Source organism: Nerophis lumbriciformis, linkage group LG18 (genome assembly GCF_033978685.3).
Source record: "Nerophis lumbriciformis linkage group LG18, RoL_Nlum_v2.1, whole genome shotgun sequence".
Taxonomy (NCBI): Eukaryota; Metazoa; Chordata; class Actinopteri; order Syngnathiformes; family Syngnathidae; genus Nerophis; species Nerophis lumbriciformis.
Window position 1 is genome coordinate 38,437,032 of NC_084565.2, and position 28,000 is coordinate 38,465,031.

General features: G+C 40.5%; 1 protein-coding gene across 3 annotated transcripts in view; it reads left to right on the plus strand.

The window, feature by feature from the left end:
* Nucleotides 1–28,000, plus strand: part of LOC133617950 (tetratricopeptide repeat protein 39C-like) — a 47,537-nt gene that overhangs the window by 10,525 nt on the left and 9,012 nt on the right. For 2 of the 3 annotated variants that reach the window (XM_061978364.2, XM_061978365.2), the window contains exons 3-12: nt 1,568–1,696; nt 1,761–1,875; nt 8,417–8,744; nt 8,805–8,967; nt 12,967–13,060; nt 13,122–13,229; nt 13,288–13,397; nt 13,465–13,588; nt 15,800–15,897; nt 15,961–16,065. In XM_061978364.2, the coding sequence (XP_061834348.1) occupies nt 1,568–1,696; nt 1,761–1,875; nt 8,417–8,744; nt 8,805–8,967; nt 12,967–13,060; nt 13,122–13,229; nt 13,288–13,397; nt 13,465–13,588; nt 15,800–15,897; nt 15,961–16,065 (1,374 nt within the window). Of the gene's footprint in view, nt 1–1,567; nt 1,697–1,760; nt 1,876–6,009; nt 6,149–8,416; nt 8,745–8,804; nt 8,968–12,966; nt 13,061–13,121; nt 13,230–13,287; nt 13,398–13,464; nt 13,589–15,799; nt 15,898–15,960; nt 16,066–28,000 lie in introns of those variants that run through there. The other variant, XM_072915122.1, reaches the window with a different exon arrangement.

Genomic DNA, 28,000 nt, shown 5'->3' on the forward strand with positions numbered 1-28,000 from the left:
ATTTGACAATAAAACTTGGGGTAGGAATGTCACAGGTTACATTACCAGCAACATATTTGACAATAAAATTTGGGGTAAGAATGTCACAGGTTACATTACCAGCAACATATTTCACAATAAAACTTGGGGTAGAAATATGTCACAGGTTACATTACCAGCAACATATTTGCCAATAAAACTTGGGGTAGGAATGTCGCAGGTTACATTACCAGCAACATATTTGCCAATAAAACTTGGGGTAAGAATGTCGCAGGTTACATTACCAGCAACATATTTGACAATAAAACATGGGGTAGGAATGTCACAGGTTACATTACCAGCAACATATTTGACAATAAAACTTGTGGTAGGAATGTCACGAGTTACATTACCAGCAACATATTTGACAATAAAACTTGGAGTAGGAATGTCACGGGTTACATTACCAGCAACATATTTGACAATAAAACTTGGGGTAGAAATATGTCACAGGTTAAATTACCAGCAACATATTTGCCAATAAAACTTTGGGTAGGAATGTCACAGGTTACATTACCAGCAACATATTTGCCAATAAAACTTGGGGTAAGAATGTCACAGGTTACATTACCAGCAACATATTTGACAATAAAACTTGGGGTAGGAATGTCGCAGGTTACATTACCAGCAACATATTTGACAATAAAACTTGTGGTAGGAATGTCACGGGTTACATTACCAGCAACATATTTGCCAATAAAACTTGGGGTAGAAATATGTCACAGGTTAAATTACCAGCAACATATTTGACAATAAAACTTGGGGTAGGAATGTCACAGGTTACATTACCAGCAACATATTTGACAATAAAATTTGGGGTAAGAATGTCACAGGTTACATTACCAGCAACATATTTGCCAATAAAACTTGGGGTAAGAATGTCACAGGTTACATTACCAGCAACATATTTGACAATAAAACTTGGGGTAGGAATGTCGCAGGTTACATTACCAGCAACATATTTGACAATAAAACTTGTGGTAGGAATGTCACGGGTTACATTACCAGCAACATATTTGCCAATAAAACTTGGGGTAGGAATGTCACAGGTTACATTACCAGCAACATATTTGCCAATAAAACGTGGGGTAGGAATGTCACAGGTTACATTACCAGCACCTATTTGACAATAAAACTTGGGGTAGGAATGTCACAGGTTACATTACCAGCAACATATTTGCCAATACAACTTGGGGTAGGAATGTCACAGGTTACATTACCAGCAACATATTTGACAATAAAACTTGGGGTAGGAATGTCACAGGTTACATTACCAGCAACATATTTGACAATAAAAGTTGGGGTACAAATATGTCTCTGGTTAAATTACCAGCAACATATTTGCCAATAAAACTTGGGGTAGGAATGTCGCAGGTTACATTACCAGCAACATATTTGACAAAAAAAGCATGAACGTAACAATCCGCATGTTGTAAGTACTAGTGTCCAAACACGGCACATAGCTCCGCCCCCTCGCCGGCAGGGGTTACAAAGTATTTGTATTGCGACATCTAGTGGACACATTTGGAACAGCAGTTGTTTGTTGCAGAACGCCATGATGACATTCGAGGAGGAGAAGATGCAGACGGCCTGCGATGACCTGAGGACCACGGAGAAGCTGTGCGAGAGCGACAGTGTGGGCGTGCTGGAGACCATCAGAAACAAGATCAAGAAGAGCGTGAGTGCCGGAAGAAAAGCGGAGTGTGCCAGCAAGGTGCCGGATGTTATTCTTGTGTGCACAGATGGACTCCCAGAGGTCGGGGGTGGTGGTCGTGGACCGCCTGCAGAGGCAGATCATCGTAGCCGATTGTCAGGTCTACCTCGCTGTGCTCTCCTTCGTCAAGCAGGAGCTTTCAGGTGAGGAGTGGAATACCCTAGCCTGATCAGGTGACATGACCCAAAGAGAATGTAAAAACTGATTAACCACCTGGAATGGACTCATGCTGTCTGTAAGTTGAAGTGGAGTGATAATTGTTCTTTTTGGTGACACCTAGTGGCCACAATCATTCATCAAGTTGAGCTCATGACGCAGCATGATGAATGATGCGGACACCTTTGTTACTGGATACTTTCTAATATGCAACCGTACTGATTTTATACTTGTTTATATCGACACATGTGCTCTTTTACACTGCGATATTGTTCTTTTGTTATGGCCTATGTCAAGCATGTGCGCTTAGCTGTTGTGTAGCCGCGAGTACGTTAACCTTATGTAAATGACTTGACTTGAAAGGGAAGAAATTGTGTGTTTATTAGAGGACATTTAGATGTTAAATGTCCAGCTTTGCACAAGTCAACACTGCAGGACTGCTTGTATCGCACATGATGTCACACACAAGTCAACACACTGCAGGACTGCTTGTATCACACATGATAATAATAATAATACCTGGGATTTATATAGCGCTTTTCTAAATACCCAAAGTCGCTTTACATGTGTGTGTGTGGGGGGGGGAGACGATAAAAACAACTTTATTAGAAAAAAATAAATAAAATGAATAAATAAATAAATAAATAAAAATAAATAAATAAATAAATAAGAGACACCTAGGGCAGGGTCAGTTTGGAAAGGCTAATGTGAAGAGGTGAGTTTTTAGGGTGGCTTTGAAGGTAGGGAGGGAGGGGGCATCTCTGATGTGCCTGGGAGAGCGTTCCAGAGAGAGGGGGCAGCCACGGAGAAGGCCCTGTCGCCCCAGGTTCGGCACCTGGTCTTGGGGACCTCAAGGAGGCCGGCATCACTAGACCTGAGGGAACGGGATGGGACGTGTGGCTGGAGGAGGTCAGAGAGGTAGGGTGGTGCCAGGTTATGGAGTGCTTTGTAGGTGGTGAGGAGTATTTTAAAGGTGATTCTGTATTTGACAGGCAGCCAGTGGAGGTCATGAAGGACAGGTGTGATGTGCTCTCTGGAGCGGGTTCCGGTGAGCAGGCGGGCAGCAGAGTTCTGGACGTATTGCAGTTTGTTGAGGGTTTTGGAGGTGATGCCGTAGAGGATGCTGTTGTAGTAGTCTAGCCGGGATGAGATGAAGGCGTGGATGAGGGTTTCGGCAGCAGAGGATGTGAGGGAGGGCCGGAGACGGGCAATGTTTCTGAGGTGGAAGAATGCAGTTTTGGTGATGTGGTTTACGTGGGGGAGGAGTGAAAGGGTAGGGTCGAAAATTACACCTAGATTGCGGATGTGGGTGGAGGTAGTGACAAGGGAGCCGTCGATGTTTAATGAAAAGTCCTGAGTGGAGCGAGTGAGGGAGTCGGGGCCAATGATAATTATTTCAGATTTGTTGCAGTTGAGTTTTAGAAAGTTTTTTTGCATTCAGGTTTTTATGTCTGTGAGGCAGGTGGTGAGGGTGGAGTGGGTGGCTGTGGTGATGGTCGTGGTGGAAATGTATAGTTGTGTGTCGTCGGCATAGCAGTGAAATTGAAGGCCGTGGTGTCGGAGGATCTGACCGAGGGGTAGGAGGTAGATGGTGAAGAGTAGGGGGCCAAGTACTGAGCCCTGGGGGACGCCGTGGGTGACTGGGGCAGTGGAGGAGGTGCAGTTGTTGGTTGAGATGAATTGCTGACGGTCAGAGAGGTAGGATTTCATCCAGGAGAGGGCAGTGCCGGATAAACCAAGGGAGGAGTGGAGGCGTGTTAGGAGGATGGATGGAGTGGTTGATGGTGTCGAAGGCAGAACTGAGGTCGAGGAGGATGAGGATGGAGAGGGAACCAGAGTCGGCGGAGAGGAGGATGTCATTGGTGACCTTGAGGAGGGCAGTTTCTGTGCTGTGGAGTGAGCGGAAGCCGGATTGGAACTTTTCGTATAGGTTATTGTGGTGAAGGTGGGATTTGATTTGGGAGGCAACTGCACGTTCGAGAATTTTAGAGAGGAAGGGGAGGTTGGAGATGGGCCTGTAGTTGTTGGGGGAATTGGGGTCGAGACCGGGTTTCTTGAGAATGGGGGTGATGGCAGCCAGCTTGAGGGCAGGAGGGACAGAGCCAGTGGATAGGGAGGAGTTAATTATAGTGGTGATGAGAGGTGAGAGTGAGGGGAGGCAGGCTACGACTAAAGTGGATGGGATTGGGTCGAGGATGCAGGTGGAGGCTTTCATACCAGAAGTTATGGAGGATAGGTCAGTTGTGGTGATTTCGGAGAAGAAGTTGAGTGGGTGGTTGGAGAGTAAAGGGGGGGCATGATCAGGGGTAGTGGAGAAGGTGGGAGAGGAGGCGGCCAGTTCAGAGTGGATGGTGTTGATTTTTGATTGAAAAAATGATAAAAAATTCTTCACATTTGCTGGTGGTGAATGAGGTGGTGGTGGTGTCCATGGGTTTGAGGAGTTTGCTTACGGTAGAGAAGAGTATCTTGGGGTTGTTGCTGCCGGATTGTATGACGGAGGAGTAGTGGGAAGTGCGTGCATTGTTGAGGGCATCTCTGTATTCCTGTTGGTGTAGTGTGTAGATGTCCAGGTGAACAGTGAGACCGGTTTTCTTTGAGAGCCGTTCAAGCTGCCGGCCCTTGGCTTTTAGGTGACGGAGGTGGTCAGTGTACCAGGGGGCGGTGTGGGTGTAGGAGACAGTTTTGGTTTTTATGGGGGCGAGTTGATTGAGACAGGAGGAGAGTGCGCTGTTGTAGCTGTTAACCAGTTCAGTGGGGGAGGCGTTCAAAGTGAGGGTGTGATCGGAGGTGGTGTCAGTCAGTAGGGCAGAAAGAGAGGGGGGGTGGATTGATTTCATGTTCCGGTATGATATGGAGCGTTGCTGCTTGATAAGGGGGGTGGGGATGTCTATGTCCAGGGTGAGGGCCAGGTGGTCTGAGAGGATGTCTGTAAGGCTGAAGCTGGTGAGGTTGCTGATGAAGAGTCCAATGGTGCAAATTAAGTCCAGGGTGTGTCCTTTTTTGTGGGTGGGGAAGTCAACGTGTTGAGTGATATTAAATGAGTTGAGAATGTCCAGAAATTCAGTGGCAGTTTTGCAGGTGGTGGAGTCGACATGAATGTTGAAATCTCCCAGTAGGATGACTGAAGGTGAAATGGCACAGAGTTGGGTGAGAAATTCAGAGAGATCGGAAAGGAATGCAGAGTTGGGTTTGGGGGGGCGGTAGATGATTGCAGTGACCAGGGGTTTGGGGCCAGGCAGCTTGAATGACTGGTGCTCAAAGGAGGAGGGGGTTGTGATGGTTACAGCAGTGGGTTTCAAGTGTTGGCGGTATATTGTAGCTATACCACCACCAGGACCGTCACGTGGTTTATCCATGTAGGTGTATCCTGGGGGTGTAGCTCTGTTGAGGTGAATGTATTCCAGTGGTTTTTGCCAGGTTTCAGTTATGCTAAAAAAGTCTATATTGTTGTCAGTTATGAATTCACTGAGTATTGGTCCTTTTTTATTAAGTGAGCGGGTATTGAGCAGAGCGAATTTGAGGGATGGGTGAAGTTGAATGGGTGGGGGAGCTTTGGTCAACGGTTGCAGATAGGCGGAGCGCACGTGTGGTTTGTTGTTGTGATGACGTGTGACGCCACTGGGGGTGGATCGGTTGCGTGACCAGAGTGATGGGATGCAGTGTTGTTCAGTCCGGGAGTAAATAAACTTTCGACGGGAGCTTCTGTGGATGTATCTGGGTCGGCGAAACAGTCTGTGTGTTTTGATGGTTGCTGTGATGTCTGGAGGTATGGTGATGTGTTTGTTGAGTTTGAGGAGTTGCAGAGCGGAGTATTTGAGTAGCATGCTGGCAGTGGTGGATGTTAGCCTGGGATCGTTGGCAAGAGATGGAGAGACAGGCACAACGCGATGATCCACAGCATGACAGAGGAGAGGAGAGAGGAGTTGGTGGAGGGACAGCGGTCCGTGATTTGCGGGAGGGACCCGCGCCGGCAGCGTGTTGTTGCTGCCAGGGCAGGGTGGCTGGAGGCTGCGGAGCGGTGGCTAATTAGCCGCCAGCTAACCAGGGAGCTGCACTGATGTTGCCGGCTACCCCTGAAGCCGCCAGCTAACCAGGGATCTACACTAATGTTGCCGGCTAGCCCTGAAGCCGCCAGCCAACCAGACAGTTGGCGGGTAGCCAGGAGGGCTATCCGCGGTGCAGTCCGCAATCCGGGAAACAGCTCGTATTGGCAGGTTGTTGCAGGGCGATGGTAGCCAGGAGAGTCAGTGGAGCCAGCGGGTGAGTGAAACATCTGTCATTTAATACACACTTAATATAAAACAAAACAAAACAAAAAAGATACTAAGTCGCATAAAAACTAAAAACTAAGGCTAAGGAAGGAGAAGCGGCGAACAAGCGAGACGCCAGCGTCCTCTCCAAACATGCGAGTTGATGTCAGCAGGCCAGGGAAGCTAGGGTCCATAGTGATGTCACACACACAAGTAAACACACTGCAGGACTGCTTGTATTGCACATGATGTCACACACAAGTAAACACTCTGCAGGACTGCTTGTATCACACACAAGTCAACACGCTGCAGAACTGTTTGTATCACACTTGATATCACACACAAATCAACACTCTGCAGGACTGCTTGTATCACACATGATATCACACACACACACACACACACACAAGTCAACACGCTGCAGGACTGCTTGTATCGCAGCGCTTGTATGGGAGATTTTAGCAGCAAGCAGATATCATCCGATACTTAGATTTTTTGCTGTTACGGAATTGGGACACCCATTGTTACAGCCAAAAAATGTATGTTTTTATTAATGCAAAAATAGGGTTTTTCCTCCCTTTTATCAAAAGTGCTGGTCCTCGCAACTTTATTTGGCCCCACGGTGAATGATTTGACAGTCGTACAGAGATGGGGTCACTCACTCCTGGGATTCTTGTTTTTTGGACACTCCATTCTGCCAAGCGTGTTATGATCCGTTGCCCGGATCATGTTTTGTTCTGTTAGTTTTGACTACCTCAGTTCTGTTTTCTGCACCCCTGGGTTTGTGTTTCAGTTGCCATGACTGCAGATTAGTTTCACCTGCTTCTGATTAGTGGTCGGGGCGCTCACCTACTGCTGGGCACAAAACAGAGAGCTATTTATTTCTGTTTCTCTCCACTATCAGTCTGGCTTCCTTGTTTGCATCACGCAACAGCTAACGACGGCTATAGTTTTGATTGATTCCTGTTTGTATGCTAGCTTCCATGCTAGGCTCTTTCTTACCTTTTGCCACCCGTCCTATCGGCACGCTTTGGTTTTCCTGTTTTTCCTGCATGACTCATGCAAATAAATCATTTCCTACCTGCACCGGTGTTTTCCGTCTGCATTTTGGGAGAAGGGTGGAGTGCCATCTCCGGGTTGGGGAGGAGACTCTGCCCCAAGTGGAGGAGTTCAAGTACCTCGGAGTCTTGTTCACGAGTGAGGGAAGAGTGGATCGTGAGATGGACAGGCGGATCGGTGCGGCGTCTTCAGTAATGCGGACGCTGTATCGATCCGTTGTGGTGAAGAAGGAGCTGAGCCGGAAGGCAAAGCTCTCAATTTACCGGTCGATCTACGTTCCCATCCTCACCTATGGTCATGAGCTTTGGGTTATGACCGAAAGGACAAGATCACGGACGGGTACAAGCGGTTGAAATGAGTTTCCTCCGCCGGGTGGCGGGGCTCTCCCTTAGAGATAGGGTGAGAAGCTCTGCCATCCAGGAGGAGCTTAGAGTAAAGTCACTGCTCCTCCACATGGAGAGGAGCCAGATGAGGTGGTTCGGGCATCTGGTCAGGATGCCACCCGAAAGCCTCCCTAGGGACCGGTAGAGGCCACGGGGAAGACCCAGGACACGTTGGGAAGACTGTCTCCCGGCTGGCCTGGGAACGCCTCGGGATCCCTTGGGAAGAGCTGGACGAAGTAGCTGGGGAGAGAGAAGTCTGGGCTTCCCTGCTTAGGCTGCTTGACCCGCCGACCTCAGATAAGTGGAGAAAGATAGATGGATGGATGGATGGATCTTGGGAGAATGACCTCCGCATAACCATGCGACCAAGTCGTTACAGAACTTGAGCTGGGAGCTGTGCCCAGCACTAATGGATCATAACAGTACCCCCCCTCCCCCTTAAAGGACAGATTCCAGATGTCCGTTGAAAAAAAACCAAGAGACACTTCAAAAGTCAGGGGAGGTCGGAGGGAGGACTTGGGGTGAGCGTCCCGAACACTAATCAGAGGCAGGTGAAACTAATCTGCAATCATGGCAACTGAAACAGAAACCCAGGGGTGCAGAAAACAGAACTGAGGTAGTCAAAACTAACGGAACAAAACATGATCCGGGCAACGGATCATAACAAAGCGACTTGTTTGACACGGCATACGATAACGGAAAAAGTGGGCTGCACTAAAAAGCCCTCATTGCTACTGGTGACCTTTGACCTGACTAATGGTCAATGGCCACCAAGAAGGAGTCACCTACTCCGGAAAGAGCGGGACACCAATTGACCTTGTCACCTTTGCACACAGCGTACATGAAGGGCGGCTGGATCCTGCGCAAGGCGTGGAAGATGTACAACAAGTGCCACAGCGACATCAGCCAGCTGCAGGCGGGCGACGAGTCTCCCCCCACCGACAACGCCAACCACAAGCAGGCGGCGGTGGACAACGAGGCCCTGGAGCGCCTGAAGGGCTCGGTCAGCTTCGGCTACGGCCTGTTCCACCTGTGCATCTCCATGGTGCCACCGCACCTGCTGAAGATCATCAACCTGCTGGGCTTCCCCGCCGACCGTCTCCAGGGCCTCTCCTCGCTGATGTACGCCAGCGAGAGCAAGGACATGAAGGCACCACTTGCCACGTCAGTATTTCTTAGGCACCTTGCTCTGCGCCGCCACGTCTGACCTGCTCCCTTCCACAGGTTGGCCCTCTTGTGGTACCACACGGTAGTGCTGCCTTTCTTTGCACTGGACCACACACACAGCGGCCTGGCGGAAGCTAAAGACATCCTGCAGAGGAAGTCGCTGGTTTACCCAAACTCCTCCCTTTTTATGTTCTTCAGGGGGCGTGTCCACAGGCTGGAGGTTAGTGCAGAGGAGTAGACACATTAGGGATCATGCTGCTAGAGAGCGTGCAAATGTTAGCTTGTTCGGACGTTAGTTGGGTACAATGGGTATGGAAGCTAGCTAGGTAAGCTAAGCTAAGTTAGCTAAGTTGCTAGATGGCAGGTGGAGAGAGAAGATGGTCAGTGGGTAGTTGTCAAGGATAGGGAAGCAGGTGGGTATGGAGGTTAGATACAGTCGTGGTCAAAAGTGTACATACACTTGTAAAGAACATAATGTCATGGCTGTCTTGAGTTTCCAAAGGAGTAGTCTGTAGTAGATCGACATGTTAGAATAGATAGGTGGGTATGAAAGCTAGATAGGTACGGGGGGCAGCTAGCTAAGTATCTTGGTTGGTAGATTGTGGGCTAAAACAGGTAAGTTGGTAGCGTGCAAGATTACAGGATAGATAATTAGTTGGGTAGCTAGAAAGGTTATAATGAACAGGTGATTATGGAGGCTGGATGGGGTAGCTAGCTAACTGGATAGGCATCTTGGCTGGTAGATTGATGGCGAAGTGGGGAGCAAGCAAGACTACAGGATAGATAGGTAGTTAGAGAGAGCTACAATGATAAACGTGTATGATAAATTGGATGGGTATAGAGACTAGTTAGGTAGGGGGGCAGCAATTGTACCTAAGTTCCTAGCTAGCAGGTTCCTATAGGTTCTTAGATTGATGGTAGATCAAGGGCTTTGATAAATAAGGTGGTAGCTAGCAATATTACAGGATAGCAGAGGTGTGGACTCGAGTCACATGACTTGGACTCGAGTCAGACTCGAGTCATGAATTTGATGACTTTAGACTCGACTTGACAAAATGTAAAAAGACTTGCAACTCGACTTAGACTTTAACATCAATGACTTGTGACTTCACTTGGACTTGAGCCTTTTGAATTGACATGACTTGACATGACTTGCTACTTTCCCCAAAACCCAAAGATGAAAAAGTTATTCGGGAGCGCTCCGTATTTTTCATTGTGTACTTGTCTATCAGCGTTGCGTGTGTCAGCTGGTGTGGTCTCAATACAACAGCCAATCAAATTAGATCTACTTTGTTTTCATCACACAGCATTCATCCAATCAAATTGCAGGACAACCAACGAAGAAGACATGTCCAAACCACACGCCAGTGAACAAAAAATGATACCTAAAATAATTTTGTTTGGGTATAAAAATTACGAGGTGGTCAACACAAAACGGTTTGCAGTATGCAACACATGCGGTTCGAAAATTACTGATGGAGAGGCAACAACGTACTTCCAACTTCGTCCGGCATTTGAAGTTGCACAAAGAACGGTAAGTTTTGAATGTAAGATAACGTTTATTGGCTAAGTAACGTGACTTGTATTTGCTGTGTAGTTAAATCAGTGAGGCTGTAAACTCACTGCTAACGTTATAACGTTATTGCAAACACGGGAATCTGTTGCAGTTCACTACCTTATTCATACTTTTTGTTCAGTGATTTTTTTTTAAGCAGGGTTACGTTAGTCAATATATCACACGTAACGTTAGACGGCGGTCAGCAGCACCGCGTATTTTAGCCACCTAAAAAAAGACAAAAATAGTAAAATAAAGGTCAGTTAAAATGTATACTATATTATGAATATGTGTACCGTTTTAGCTAGCTTTCTGACATACTGTTGGTTGTTTACCTCAGTGGTCCCCAACCACCGGGCCGCGGCCCGGTACTGGTCCGTGGATCGATTGGTATCGGGCCGCACAAGAATTTTTTTTTATTTTTATTTTTTTTTAATTAAATCAACATAAAAAACACAAGATACACTTACAAGTAGTGCACCAACCCAAAACAACTCTCTCCCCCCTTTTGTTCTGGGCATTGAACATGAAGACTCTTCCTTCACTGTTCCGAGTGGCCATGAGAGTCTTGGCAGTGCCTGCCTCCAGTGCTCCAGTGGAGCGAGTTTTCAGCCATGGTGGCATCATACTACGCCCCCATCGTGCACAAATGACTGACAGACTCTTGGCTAATTTGGTCTTTTGCAAATGCAATGCAGCATAGGGCCCTGACATATAAAAAGTACAACTTTTTTGTTATGTTCACGTATATGTCATGTTTTTTCAATGTTAACACTTTTGTACAAATAAGTACATTTGCACTTTATTTTTCAATGTGTTTGTTCTGTAAAGGAATGAGTTAATGTTTAAAATGACTGGTTAATAGTGCTATTATAAAGTGCAATGTCAGCACAATTTTCTTTCCTGCAATTTAAAATGCACTTGTTTTAATAAATAAATACAGCGTTTGAAAAGCATACACAATCTGTGTTAATATATTAGTCTGTGGTTAAAAGGACTTGAAAGGACTCGAAACTCAAAATGCAGGACTTAGGACTTGACTTGAAACTTTCCAGTCTTGACTTTGGACTTGACTCGGGGCTTGCCTGTCTTGACTCGGGACTTGACTCGGACTTGAGGGCAAAGACTTGAGACTTACTTGTGACTTGCAAAACAATGACTTGGTCCCACCTCTGGCAATTGTACCTAAGTTCCTAGCTACTAGGTTCCTATAGGTTCTTAGATTGATGGTAGATCAAGGGCTTCGGTAAATAAGGTGGTAGCTAGCAATATTACAGGATAGACAGTTAGTTGGTTAGCCAGACAAGTTAAAATAGATAGGTGGGTATGGACGTTGGATAGGTAGCTAAATAGGCATATTGGTTGGTAACTTGAAAGCAAATATGGCTAAGTAGGCAGCGAGCACAATACCAGGATAGATAAGTAGTATTAGTAGTTAAAATGGACAGGTGGTTATGGAGGCTAGATAGGTAGTGGCTGAGCTTGCTTACTAGATGTCAGGCTTGTCCCTGACAGTTTGACTGTGTTTTAGTTTTTTCTCGGCGTTTGTCTTAGTTTTCTGTCAGCGCTTTTATTTTGTCTTCATTTCCTACTTGTCTCCCTGAGTGCTGTGTCCCCTCAGCTGTGACTGATTGGCACCTGGCCACACCTGGTGTCAATCAGCCAGCTGCTATTTAAACCTGCCTTCTCCTCCAGTCAGGGCTGGATTATTGTCGTTCCTACCTGTCGTGTCGTTGTTCTTAATACTTGTCGTTGTAGCTCTGTCTACTTTTGTTTCACTCTGCTCATGTCGTAGTTCCTTCGTGTCACAGTAAGTGTTTTTGTTTCTTGTCCACAGTTAGCCTCTGTGCTATTTTAGTTCATAGCCAAGTTTGTTCTCCGCCTTGTGCGTGCCTTTTGTTACCCTTTTGTTTGTTGTTTTGCCTTAGTGTTTAATTAAATCATGTTTTCTCGTACAATGCCTTCCGCCTTCTCTGCATCTTGGGGTTCGTCACCTACAATTCCTGACACTAGATATGCAACTTGGAAGGTAGATTGTAACTCTAGCAAGGGGTGATATATGAGTAATAGACTAGTTTCCTGAGTGGAACTAGTTAGCCAGATGCTGTTCATGGGTAAGTAGCTACTGTTGACAAGAAGCTACAGTATAATGGCTCTGTCGTTACATGGCAAAGATAAGCAGTTAGCTAGGTTGCTAGATGGGTATGTTGAAGTATGGTTAAAAATATAAGATTGATAGGGGCTGTTGTCTCGGTTGCTAGATGGGTAGGTGAAGTGTTGGTTTGGTTAGCTAGATAGTCACAATGTTGAAGTGTAGCCAGCTGGATAGGTAAGTAAGAGCTAGGTTGACAGACATTTTGGATGGAAGCGAGGAAGCTAAGATGTTGAAAATGACTTTAGCTTGATAGCTTGCTAGAAGTCGGCCAGTTAGCTACTATTAGGTTTTGAGATAAGGAACTCAGAAGTTGCTGGTTCGACAGGTATGGGTCAAGTATATATGTAGAATGAACTTCGTTTTCTTCAGTATATGTTTATAGGTCAGTGGCTACATCACAGCAACTCCTAGCAAATGGCTAGCTAGTGATGTAGCTAAATAGACATATTGCTAGGTTGCCAGATACATTGAGTACACAATGGGTTGAGGTACCTGTCCTCTGTCCTCAGTGCCACATCAACAGTGCTCTGGCCTGTTTCCACGACGCATTAGAACTGGCTTCAGACCAAAGAGAGATCCAGCACGTGTGTCTGTATGAGATCGGTACGTGTCTGATGGCCATGTAGCTGCTGGAGCCATCGTCTGATTGGTCTTTGTGCGGCAGGCTGGTGCAGCATGATCGAGATGAACTTTGAGGACGCCTACCAGGCCTTTGAGCGGCTGAAGAACGAGTCGCGCTGGTCGCAGTGCTACTACGCCTACTTGACGGGAGGTCAGCCCGTTAGCATCAGCATTGTAGCGCACTTCTCAATCTTTGTGTTTCTTGTCAGTGTGCCAGGGCGCCTCGGGTGACCTGGACGGAGCCAGCCGAGTCTTCAAAGACGTGCAGAAGCTGTTCAAGAGGAAAAACAACCAGATTGAGCAGTTTGCCGTCAAAAGGGTGGGCGCCGCCCAAGCGTGAACGCCTCTTCGGACTGGATCGAGCCGTTTGCTTTGTGTGTGCGCAGGCGGACAGGCTGAGGAAGATCTCGCCCAGCAGAGAACTTTGCATCCTGGGCGTCATCGAAGTCTTGTATCTGTGGAAGGCTCTTCCTAACTGCTCCTCTACCAAGCTGCAGATCATGAACCAAGGTGATCATTCCCTGCTCTAACCTTCCCGTCAACATGGCTGTACGCCTAACTAGCAGCCACCACTAGAGGGTGCGATAGAATCACACCCGTTTACTCCCTACAGGCGGACAATAACTGATACAGGAGGGAGTTGACTGCACAGACACAAGGGGGAAATGTTGCTGTATGTATTATATATATATATATATATATATATATATATATATATATATATATATATAATACCAAACAGTACTATAAATGAAACAGGGGGAAATTGAGTGTGACTAGATCCAAGGTGTGTGTGTGAGGCTATGTGTGTGATTAGCTGTAGTGTTTTACCAAATGTTGAAATGAGGAGAAGGAGCAAGGCAGGAAGGCAGTCCGTGGGGCAGGCAGATGATCCAGGGCGAGAGAGAGGCGTCAAGAGTCCGTGTCCATGCGAGGGGTCGAGGATCGAGGGTGGCAGTCCAAAGTCCGAAAGGGAAGTCGAGGCGCACAGCTCGATCACGCAGATTGCTGGGGAGGACGACGAGGAAGAACAATGAAACACAGAGGGGAAAACGCAGAGAGTCCGCGAACAATAACTGATACACTTTGATTTGCCAGTCCAAAAGCATTCGCCGTTTTCCGTAATCTACCCTCGACGGCCAGGTAATACAAAGCACACACTACCTTTTTTATCCCATCCACGGGAGCCCGCATTCTCGTTGACTCTCCTTCGACAAATGGACAAAGTTTTTCGGTAACTAGAATCACAGCTGACCTGGACATTGGAAAGTTCTCTTGCCGTCTGAGAAGTGTTGTATCCCAAATAGCTGCAATGGCTTTCTCTTAAGGTATTCATGTGTGATTTCCACAATGTCATTAGTAAGTTAAAATACTAACACAGACACATGTAAACATGTTAGCACGTGCGCTAATGCTAGCTTCATTACATTACGATAGCAGGTACAAATAAGCATTGAAAACAGTCGTACAGAAATCACACATGGGATGGTTTAGTAAGTAAGGATTGTTTTAGTCATACTTGCCAACCCTCCCGAATTTTCCGGGAGACTCCCGAAATTCAGCGCCTCTCCCGAAAACCTCCCGAGACAAATATTCTCCCGAAAATCTCCCGATTTTCAGCCGGAGCTGGAGGCCACGCCCCCTCCAGCTCCATGCGGACCTGAGTGAGGACAGCCTTTTTTCATGACGGGAGGACAACAGGGTGACAAGAACTAAATCATCCATACTAGAGATAAATTGTATTATTATGTTTATCTTACCTAAAAATAAATATATTTACTAATTTAACAAAAACGAAATACATTTTTACTATATTTTGCTAAAAACATCAAAATTAATTGTATTTTTATCTGTATTTTTTCTGACTCCTTATTACATCCAGGCATTAGAATTATACATTAAAATAAACATATTTGAAATAATTAATTTTAAATGATCATAATTAATTTAAAATGACCATATTTAATTATTAAAATAATTGCTTGTTTATCAACAACTTTAGCATTTTATTCATTACATTTTGAAGCTCTCAGAAGCCAAGTTATGTTATATTCCTTAAGATTTATTTATGCAAGTTTGAAGTATCAATTATCTAAACACAGTTTTGTTTGCATATTTTCAGGATGTAGAGATATATATATATATATATATATATATATATGAAATACTTCACTTGGTGAATTCTAGCTGTCAATATACTCCTCCCCTCATAACCACGCCCCCCAACCACGCCCCACCCCTGACCACGCCCCCCACCTCCCGAAATCGGAGGTTTCAACGTTGGCAAGTATGGTTTTAGTTATATTGTAAAACTTTAGTAAGTAAGAATAGTTTTGTTGTAAAACTTACAAACGTTCCTTGGAGTGATGAATGAAGAATCCTTTCGAGCAGAAATGCTAAGGAGACTAAAAGACAGAACGGCACTTATACTTCCGGTTGAAAGCGCTAAATAGAAATACTGTAGAAATTCACCCCGCAGCACCTGCAGTGAGCGAACTTGTCCAAAAGATGGCGCCGTAGCACAAACAATAACACACCATTTCAGTGTTTTATGACAACTATTTGAAAAAAATCCCTAAATTAGCCACACTCACAGGGTTCAAAGCGTAGGTAAAAAGTAGCGGCTTACAGTCCGGAATTTACGGTAACGTTCTCTTTGAAATATGTCCCTTATGACCATTTTCTGGTGTTTCCAACAAATACGATAATCATGTTGTTCAGTGTTGCAGCGTCTGGATGACGCGTCTTGCAGAGGCCTCCAACATCTCCTCCTGGGCTCCATCCACAAGTGTCACGGGAACCTGAGGGACGGCGTACAGGTACTGGACCACTTGGACTTGTCATGTCAGACTTCATCACTGGCTGTGCGCCTCCTTTTGCAGTCTTTCCAGCTGGCTGCCAGAGACCAATACGGACGGCAGGTGAATTCCTACGTTCAGCCGTACGCCGTCTACGAACTGGGCTGTATACTGCTCGCCAAGCCAGAGGTCAGTCTGATACTCGGTGCTACTTTTTGTGTGTGTTAATAACATTTTAGTTGTATTGTAACATTTTAAAATCCAGTCGTGGAAATTTCCTCGCTCCTAAATACTCCAAAGTCAACTGTCGGCTTTATAATAAGAAAAGGGAAGAGTTTGGGAACAACAGCAACTCAGCCACTAAGTGGTAGGCCACGTAAACTGACAGAGAGGGGTCAGCATAGTGCAAAGACTTTCTGCACAGTCAGTTGCTACAGAGCTCCAAACTTCATGTGACCTTCCAATTAGCCCACGTACAGTACGCAGAGAGCTTCACGGAATGGGTTTCCATGGCCGTGCAGCTGCATCTAAGCCATACATCACCAAGTCCAATGCAAAGCGTGGGATGCAGTGGTGTAAAGTACGTCGCCACTGGACTCTAGAACAGTGGAGACGCCTTCTCTGGTGTGATGAATCACATTTTTCCATCTGGCAATCTGATGGACCAGTCTGGGTTTGGAGGTTGCCAGGAGAACGCTACATTTCGGACGGCTTTGTGCCGAGTGTGAAATTTGGTGGAGGAGGAATTATGGTGTGGGGTTGTTTTTCAGGAGTTAGTTCCAGTGAAAGGAACTTTGAATGCTCCAGGATACCAAAATATTTTGGACAATTCCATGCTCCCAACCTTGTGGGAACAGTTTGGAGCGAGGCCAATTCCTCTTCCAACATGACTGTGCACCAGTGCACAAAGCAAGGTCCATAAAGACATGGATGACAAAGTCTGGTGTGGATGAACTTGACTGGCCTGCACAGAGTCCTGACCTGAACCCGATTAGAACTACTCCTTCCACATTTCTCAACACATTTCAACCGTCAAAACATTCCTCTTAATCAGGACAAAAAACTAAGTTGTTTTTTTGAACTGGAAAAATTCCCGGTTTACCCGAAATACCAGGAATTCAATTATACCATTTCTCAATTCAACATTTTACTACTAATTGAATCATGTAAACACCAACCATTTCAAATGATTCAGACCATTAAAGTTGTTTACCTTTTTTTTTTTTTTTTTTAAATTCCCGCTTTTCCCATAATTCCCAATTTTTTCTGAAATTCCCATTGAAATCAATGGGACATTCTTCAAAGTTCCACAACTTCCACATTTTTCATCTGATTCAAACTGTTCCAACTTCAAAATATTCAGCCTGTTCAGGAATTGTGAGCTCTACTTCAACAATTATTTTAAAAAATTCCCGGATTTCCCATGATTCCTTTATTTTTTTTTTGCATTTTCCCCATTCAAAATTAACTGGCCATTTTAAAACTTCCACAACTCCCACATTTTTCAACCGATTAAAACCATTCCACCGTCAAAACATTCGTCTTAATCAGGACAAAAAACTAAGTTGTTTTTTGAACTGGAAAAATTCCCGGTTTACCCGAAATTCCAGGAATTCGATTATACCATTTCTCAATTCAACATTTTACTACTAATTGAAAAATGTAAACACCAACCATTTCAAATCATTCAGACCATTAAAGTTGTATACCTTTTTTTTTTTTTCAATTCCCGCTTTTCCCAAAATTCCCAATTTTTTCTGAAATTCCCATTGAAATCAATGGGACATTCTTCAAAGTTCCACAACTTCCACATTTTTCATCTGATTCAAACTGTTCCAACTTCAAAATATTCAGCCTGTTCAGGAATTGTGAGCTCTACTTCAACAATTATTTTAAAAATTCCCGGATTTCCCATGATTCCTTTTTTTTTTGCATTTTCCCCATTCAAAATTAACTGGCCATTTTCAAACTTCCACAACTCCCACATTCTTCAACCGATTAAAACCATTCCACCGTCAAAACATTCCTCTTAATCAGGACAAAAAACTAAGTTGTTTTTTTGAACTGGAAAAATTCCCGGTTTACTCGAAATTCCAGGAATTCGATTATACCATTTCTCAATTCAACATTTTACTACTAATTGAAACATGTAAACACCAACCATTTCAAATCATTCAGACCATTAAAGTTGTTTACCTTTTTTTTTTTTTTAATTCCCGCTTTTCCCAAAATTCCCAATTTTTTCTGAAATTCCCATTGAAATCAATGGGACATTCTTCAAAGTTTCACATTTTTCATCTGATTCAAACTGTTCCAACTTCAAAATATTCAGCCTGTTCAGGAACTGTGAGCTCTACTTCAACAATTATAAAAAAAATTCCCGGATTTCCCATGATTCCTTTTTTTTTTGCATTTTCCCCATTCAAAATGAATTGGCCATTTTAAAACTTCCACAACTCCCACATTCTTCAACCGATTAAAACCATTCCACCGTCAAAACATTCCTCTTAATCAGGACAAAAAAACTAAGTTGTTTTTTTGAACTGGAAAAATTCCCGGTTTACCCGAAATTCCAGGAATTCAATTATACCATTTCTCAATTCAACATTTTACTACTAATTGAAAAATGTAAACACCAACCATTTCAAATCATTCAGACCATTAAAGTTGTTTACCTTTTTTTTTTTTTCAATTCCCGCTTTTCCCAAAATTCCCAATTTTTTCTGAAATTCCCATTTGAAATCAATGGGACATTCTTCAAAGTTCCACAACTTCCACATTTTTCATCTGATTCAAACTGTTCCAACTTCAAAATATTCAGCCTGTTCAGGAATTGTGAGCTCTACTTCAACAATTATAAAAAAAATTCCCGGATTTCCCATGATTCCTTTTTTTTTTTTGCATTTTCCCCATTCAAAATTAACTGGCCATTTTAAAACTTCCACAACTGCCACAACTCCCACATTTTTCAATCGATTAAAACCATTCCACCGTCAAAACATTCCTCTTAATCAGGACAAAAAACTAAGTTGTTTTTTTGAACTGGAAAAATTCCCGGTTTACCCGAAATTACAGGAATTCAATTATACCATTTCTCAATTCAACATTTTACTACTAATTGAAAAATGTAAACACCAACCATTTCAAATCATTCAGACCATTAAAGTTGTTTACCTTTTTTTTTTTTTTTCAATTCCCGCTTTTCCCAAAATTCCCAATTTTTTCTGAAATTCACATTGAAATCATTGGGACATTCTTCAAAGTTCCACAACTTCCACATTTTTCATCTGATTCAAACTGTTCCAACTTCAAAATATTCAGCCTGTTCAGGAATTGTGAGCTCTACTTCAACAATTATTTAAAAAATTCCCGGATTTCCCATGATTCCTTTTTTTTTTTGCATTTTCCCCATTCAAAATTAACTGGCCATTTTAAAACTTCCACAACTCCCACATTCTTCAACCGATTAAAACCGTTCCACCGTCAAAACATTCCTCTTAATCAGGACAAAAAAACTAAGTTGTTTTTTTGAACTGGAAAAATTCCCGGTTTACCCGAAATTCCAGGAATTCAATTATACCATTTCTCAATTCAACATTTTACTACTAATTGAAACATGTAAACACCAACCATTTCAAATCATTCAGACCATTAAAGTTGTTTACCTTTTTTTTTTTTTTTAATTCCCGCTTTTCCCAAAATTCCCAATTTTTTCTAAAATTCCCATTGAAATCAATGGGACATTCTTCAAAGTGCCACAACTTCCACATTTTTCATCTGATTCAAACTGTTCCAACTTCAAAATATTCAGCCTGTTCAGGAATTGTGAGCTCTACTTCAACAATTATTTAAAAAATTCCCGGATTTCCCATGATTCCTTTTTTGTGTGCATTTTCCCCATTCTAAATGAATTGGCCATTTTCAAACTTCCACAACTCCCACATTTTTCAACCGATTAAAACCATTCCACCGTCAAAACATTCCTCTTAATCAGGACAAAAAACTAAGTTGTTTTTTGAACTGGAAAAATTCCCAGTTTACCAGGAATTCAATTATACCATTTCTCTATTCAACATTTTACTACTAATTGAAAAATGTAAACACCAACCATTTCAAATCATTCAGACCATTAAAGTTGTTTACCTTTTTTTTTTTTTTAATTCCCGCTTTTCCCAAAATTCCCAATTTTTTCTGAAATTCCCATTGAAATCAATGGGACATTCTTCAAAGTTCCACAACTTCCACATTTTTCATCTGATTCAAACGGTTCCAACTTCAAAATATTCAGCCTGTTCAGGAATTGTGAGCTCTACTTCAACAATTATGAAAAAAAAATTCCCAGATTTCCCATGATTCCTTTATTTTTTGCATTTTCCCCATTCAAAATTAATTGGCCATTTTAAAACTTCCACAACTCCCACATTCTTCAACCGATTAAAACCATTCCACCGTCAAAACATTCCTCTTAATCAGGACAAAAAACTAAGTTGTTTTTTTGAACTGGAAAAATTCCCGGTTTACCCGAAATTCCAGGAATTCAATTATACCATTTCTCAATTCAACATTTTACTACTAATTGAAACATGTAAACACCAACCATTTCAAATCATTCAGACCATTAAAGTTGTTTACCTTTTTTTTTTTTTTTAATTCCCGCTTTTCCCAAAATTCCCAATTTTTTCTGAAATTCCCATTGAAATCAATGGGACATTCTTCAAAGTTCCACAACTTCCACATTTTTCATCTGATTCAAACTGTTCCAACTTCAAAATATTCAGCCTGTTCAGGAATTGTGAGCTCTACTTCAACAATTATTAAAAAAAATTCCCGGATTTCCCATGATTCCTTTATTTTTTTTTTGCATTTTCCCCATTCAAAATTAATTGGCCATTTTAAAACTTCCACAACTCCCACATTTTTCAATCGATTAAAACCGTTCCACCGTCAAAACATTCCTCTTAACCAGGACAAAAAACTAAGTTGTTTTTTTGAACTGGAAAAATTCCCGGTTTACCCGAAATTCCAGGAATTCAATTATACCATTTCTCAAGTCGACATTTTACTACTAATTGAAAAATGTAAACACCAACCATTTCAAATCATTCAGACCATTAAAGTTGTTTACCTTTTTTTTTTTTTTTTAATTCCCGCTTTTCCCAAAATTCCCAATTTTTTCTGAAATTCCCATTTGAAGTCAATGGGACATTCTTCAAAGTTCCACAACTTCCACATTTTTCATCTGATTCAAACTGTTCCAACTTCAAAATATTCAGCCTGTTCAGGAATTGTGAGCTCTACTTCAACAATTATAAAAAAAATTCCCGGATTTCCCATGATTCCTTTTTTTTTTGCATTTTCCCCATTCAAAATTAATTGGCCATTTTAAAACTTCCACAACTCCCACATTCTTCAACCGATTAAAACCATTCCACCGTCAAAACATTCCTCTTAATCAGGACAAAAAACTAAGTTGTTTTTTGAACTGGAAAAATTCCCGGTTTACCCGAAATTCCAGGAATTCGATTATACCATTTCTCAATTCAACATTTTACTACTAATTGAAAATGTAAACACCAACCATTTCAAATCATTCAGACCATTAAAGTTGATTACCTTTTTCTTTTTTTAATTCCCGCTTTTCCCAAAATTCCCAATTTTTTCTGAAATTCCCATTAAAATCAATAGGACATTCTTCAAAGTTCCACAACTTCCACATTTTTCATCTGATTCAAACTGTTCCAACTTCAAAATATTCAGCCTGTTCAGGAATTGTGAGCTCTACTTCAACAATTATTTAAAAAATTCCCGGATTTCCCATGATTCCTTTTTTTTTTTTGCATTTTCCCCATTCAAAATTAATTGGCCATTTTAAAACTTCCAGAACTCCCACATTCTTCAACCGATTAAAACCATTCCACCGTCAAAACATTCCTCTTAATCAGGACAAAAAACTAAGTTGTTTTTTTGAACTGGAAAAATTCCCGGTTTACTCGAAATTCCAGGAATTCGATTATACCATTTCTCAATTCAACATTTTACTACTAATTGAAAAATGTAAACACCAACCATTTCAAATCATTCAGACCATTAAAGTTGTATACCTTTTTTTTTTTTCAATTCCCGCTTTTCCCAAAATTCCCAATTTTTTCTGAAATTCCCATTGAAATCAATGGGACATTCTTCAAAGTTCCACAACTTCCACATTTTTCATCTGATTCAAACTGTTCCAACTTCAAAATATTCAGCCTGTTCAGGAATTGTGAGCTCTACTTCAACAATTTTTAAAAAAAAATTCCCGGATTTCCCATGATTCCTTTTTTTTTTTTTTTTTTTGCATTTTCCCCATTAAAAATTAATTGGCCATTTAAAACTTCCACAACTCCCACATTTTTCAACCGATTAAAACCATTACACCGTCAAAACATTCCTCTTAATCAGGACAAAAAACCAAGTTGTTTTTTTGAACTGGAAAAATTCCCGGTTTACCCGAAATTCCAGGAATTCAATTATACCATTTCTCAATTCAACATTTTACTACTAATTGAAAAATGTAAACACCAACCATTTCAAATCATTCAGACCATTAAAGTTGTTTACCTTTTTTTTTTTTTTTAATTCCCGCTTTTCCCAAAATTCCCAATTTTTTCTGAAATTCCCATTGAAATCAATGGGACATTCTTCAAAGTTCCACAACTTTCACATTTTTCATCTGATTCAAATTGTTCCAACTTCAAAATATTCAGCCTGTTCAGGAATTGTGAGCTCTACTTCAACAATTATAAAAAAAATTCCCGGATTTCCCATGATTCCTTTTTTTTTTTTGCATTTTCCCCATTCAAAATTAATTGACCATTTTAAAACTTCCACAACTCCCACATTTTTCAACCGATTAAAACCGTTCCACCGTCAAAACATTCCTCTTAACCAGGACAAAAAACTAAGTTGTTTTTTTGAACTGGAAAAATTCCCGGTTTACCCGAAATTCCAGGAATTCAATTATACCATTTCTCAATTCAACATTTTACTACTAATTGAAAAATGTAAACACCAACCATTTCAAATCATTCAGACCATTAAAGTTGTTTACCTTTTTTTTTTTTTTTTTAAATTCCCGCTTTTCCCAAAATTCCCAATTTTTTCTGAAATTCCCATTTGAAATCAATGGGACATTCTTCAAAGTTCCACAACTTCCACATTTTTCATCTGATTCAAACTGTTCCAACTTCAAAATATTCAGCCTGTTCAGGAATTGTGAGCTCTACTTCAACAATTATAAAAAAAAATTCCCGGATTTCCCATGATTCCTTTTTTTTTTTTTTTTGCATTTTCCCCATTCAAAATTAACTGGCCATTTTAAAACTTCCACAACTCCCACATTCTTCAACCGATTAAAACCATTCCACCGTCAAAACATTCCTCTTAATCAGGACAAAAAACTAAGTTGTTTTTTTGAACTGGAAAAATTCCCGGCTTACCCAAAATTCCAGGAATTCGATTATACCATTTCTCAATTCAACATTTTACTACTAATTGAAAAATGTAAACACCAACCATTTCAAATCATTCAGACCATTAAAGTTGTTTACCTTTTTTTTATTTTTTTAAATTCCCGCTTTTCCCAAAATTCCCAATTTTTTCTGAAATTCCCATTGAAATCAATGGGACATTCTTCAAAGTTCCACAACTTCCACATTTTTCATCTGATTCAAACTGTTCCAACTTCAAAATATTCAGCCTGTTCAGGAATTGTGAGCTCTACTTCAACAATTATAAAAAAAAATTCCCGGATTTCCCATGATTCCTTTTTTTTTTTTGCATTTTCCCCATTCAAAATTAATTGGCCATTTTAAAACTTCCACAACTCCCACATTTTTCAACCGATTAAAACCATTCTACCGTCAAAACATTCCTCTTAATCAGGACAAAAAACTAAGTTGTTTTTTTGAACTGGAAAAATTCCCGGTTTACCAGAAATTCCAGGAATTCAATTATACCATTTCTCAATTCAACATTTTACTACTAATTGAAACATGTAAACACCAACCATTTCAAATCATTCAGACCATTAAAGTTGTTTACCTTTTTTTTTTTTTTTAATTCCCGCTTTTCCCAAAATTCCCAATTTTTTTCTGAAATTCCCATTGAAATCAATGGGACATTCTTCAAAGTTCCACAACTTCCACATTTTTCATCTGATTCAAACTGTTCCAACTTCAAAATATTCAGCCTGTTCAGGAATTGTGAGCTCTACTTCAACAATTATTAAAAGAAATTCCCGGATTTCCCATGATTCCTTTTTTTGTGTGCATTTTCCCCATTCTAAATGAATTGGCCATTTTAAAACTTCCACAACTCCCACATTCTTCAACCGATTAAAACCATTCCACCGTCAAAACATTCCTCTTAATCAGGACAAAAAACTAAGTTGTTTTTTTGAACTGGAAAAATTCCCGGTTTACTCGAAATTCCAGGAATTCGATTATACCATTTCTCAATTCAACATTTTACTACTAATTGAAACATGTAAACACCAACCATTTCAAATCATTCAGACCATTAAAGTTGTTTACCTTTTTTTTTTTTTTTTTAAATTCCCGCTTTTCCCAAAATTCCCAATTTTTTCTGAAATTCCCATTGAAATCAATGGGCCATTCTTCAAAGTTCCACAACTTCCACATTTTTCATCTGATTCAAACTGTTCCAACTTCAAAATATTCAGCCTGTTCAGGAATTCTGAGCTCTACTTCAACAATTGTAAAAACAAATCCCGGATTTCCCATGATTACTTTTTTTTTTTTGCATTTTCCCCATTCAAAATTAATTGGCCATTTTAAAACTTCCACAACTCCCACATTCTTCAACCGATTAAAACCATTCCACCGTCAAAACATTCCTCTTAATCAGGACAAAAAACTAAGTTGTTTTTTTGAACTGGAAAAATTCCCGGTTTACCCGAAATTCCAGGAATTCGATTATACCATTTCTCAATTCAACATTTTACTACTAATTGAAAAATGTAAACACCAACCATTTCAAATCATTCAGACCATTAAAGTTGTTTACCTTCTTTTTTTTTTAATTCCCGCTTTTCCCAAAATTCCCAATTTTTTCTGAAATTCCCATTGAAATCAATAGGACATTCTTCAAAGTTCCACAACTTCCACATTTTTCATCTGATTGAAACTGTTCCAACTTCAAAATATTCAGCCTGTTCAGGAAGTGTGTGCTCTACTTCAACAATTATAAAATAAATTCCTGGATTTCCCATGATTCCTTTTTTTTTGTGCATTTTCTCCATTCAAAATTAATTGGCCATTTTAAAACTTCCACAACTCCCACATTCTTCAACCGATTAAAACCATTCCACCGTCAAAACATTCCTCTTAATCAGGACAAAAAACTAAGTTGTTTTTTTGAACTGGAAAAATTCCCGGTTTACCCGAAATTCCAGGAATTCAATTATACCATTTCGCAATTCAACATTTTACTACTAATTGAAAAATGTAAACACCAACCATTTCAAATCATTCAGACCATTAAAGTTGTTTACCTTTTTTTTTTTTTAATTCCCGCTTTTCACAAAATTTCCAATTTTTTTCTGAAATTCCCATTGAAATCAATAGGACATTCTTCAAAGTTCCACAACTTCCACATTTTTCATCTGATTCAAACTGTTCCAACTTCAAAATATTCAGCCTGTTCAAGAATTGTGTGCTCTACTTCAAGAATTATAAAAAAAATTCCCGGATTTCCCATGATTCCTTTTTTTTTTTTTGCATTTTCCCCATTCAAAATTATTTGGCCATTTTAAAACTTCCACAACTCCCACATTCTTCAACCGATTAAAACCATTCCACCGTCAAAACATTCCTCTTAATCAGGACAAAAAACTAAATTGTTTTTTTGAACTGGAAAAATTCCCAGTTTACCAGGAATTCAATTATACCATTTCTCTATTCAACATTTTACTAATTGAAAAATGTAAACACCAACCATTTCAAATCATTCAGACCATTAAAGTTGTTTACCTTTTTTTTTTTTTTAATTCCCGCTTTTCCCAAAATTCCCAATTTTTTCTGAAATTCCCATTGAAATCACTAGGACATTCTTCAAAGTTCCACAACTTCCACATTTTTCATCTGATTCAAACTGTTCCAACTTCAAAATATTCAGCCTGTTCAGGAATTGTGAGCTCTACTTCAACAATTATAAAAAAAATTCCCGGATTTCCCATGATTCCTTTTTTTTTTTTTGCATTTTCCCCATTCAAAATTAACTGGCCATTTTAAAACTTCCACAACTTCCACAACTCCCACATTTTTCAATCGATTAAAACCATTCCACCGTCAAAACATTTCTCTTAATCAGGACAAAAAACTAAGTTGTTTTTTGAACTGGAAAATTTCCCGGTTTACCCGAAATTCCAGGAATTCAATTATACCATTTCTCAATTCAACATTTTACTACTAATTGAAACATGTAAACACCAACCATTTCAAATCATTCAGACCATTAAAGTTGTTTACCTTTTTTTTTTTTTTTTTTTCAATTCCCGCTTTTCCCAAAATTCCCAATTTTTTCTGAAATTCCCATTGAAATCAATGGGACATTCTTCAAAGTTCCACAACTTCCACATTTTTCATCTGATTCAAACTGTTCCAACTTCAAAATATTCAGCCTTTTCAGGAATTGTGTGCTCTACTTCAACAATTATAAAAAAAATTCCCGGATTTCCCATGATTCCTTTTTTTTTTTGCCTTTTCCCCATTCAAAATTAACTGGCCATTTTAAAACTTCCACAACTCCCACATTCTTCAACTGATTAAAACTATTCCACCGTCAAAACATTCCTCTTAATCAGGACAAAAAACTAAATTGTTTTTTGAACTGGAAAAATTCCCGGTTTACCCGAAATTCCAGGAATTCGATTATACCATTTCTCAATTCAACATTTTACTACTAATTGAAAAATGTAAACACCAACCATTTCAAATCATTCAGACCATTAAAGTTGTTTACCTTCTTTTTTTTTTTAAATTCCCGCTTTTCCCAAAATTCCCAATTTTTTCTGAAATTCCCATTGAAATCAATAGGACATTCTTCAAAGTTCCACAACTTCCACATTTTTCATCTGATTCAAACTGTTCCAACTTCAAAATATTCAGCCTGTTCAGGAATTGTGTGCTCTACTTCAACAATTATAAAAAAAATTCCTGGATTTCCCATGATTCCTTGTTTTTTTTGCATTTTCCCCATTCAAAATTAACTGGCCATTTTAAAACTTCCACAACTCCCACATTTTTCAACCGATTAAAACCATTCCACCGTCAAAACATTCCTCTTAATCAGGACAAAAAACTAAGTTGTTTTTTTGAACTGGAAAATTTCCCGGTTTACCCGAAATTCTAGGAATTCGATTATACCATTTCTCAATTCAACATTTTACTACTAATTGAAAAATGTAAACACCAACCATTTCAAATCATTCAGACCATTAAAGTTGTTTACCTTTTTTTTTTTTTCAATTCCCGCTTTTCCCAAAATTCCCAATTTTTTCTGAAATTCCCATTGAAATCAATAGGACATTCTTCAAAGTTCCACAACTTCCACATTTTTCATCTGATTCAAACTGTTCCAACTTCAAAATATTCAGCCTGTTCAGGAATTGTGAGCTCTACTTCAACAATTATTAAAAAAAATTCCCGGATTTCCCATGATTCCTTTTTTTTTGTGCATTTTCCCCATTCAAAATTAATTGGCCATTTTAAAACTTCCATCTCAACACATTTCGACCGTTCCACCGTCAAAACATTCCTCTTAATCAGGACAAAAAACTAAGTTGTTTTTTTGAACTGGAAAAATTCCCGGTTTACCCGAAATTCCAGGAATTCGATTATACCATTTCTCAATTCAACATTTTACTACTAATTGAAAAATGTAAACACCAACCATTTCAAATCATTCAGACCATTAAAGTTGTTTACCTTTTTTTTTTTTTAATTCCCGCTTTTCCCAAAATTCCCAATTTTTTCTGAAATTCCCATTGAAATCAATAGGACATTCTTCAAAGTTCCACAACTTCCACATTTTTCATCTGATTCAAACTGTTCCAACTTCAAAATAT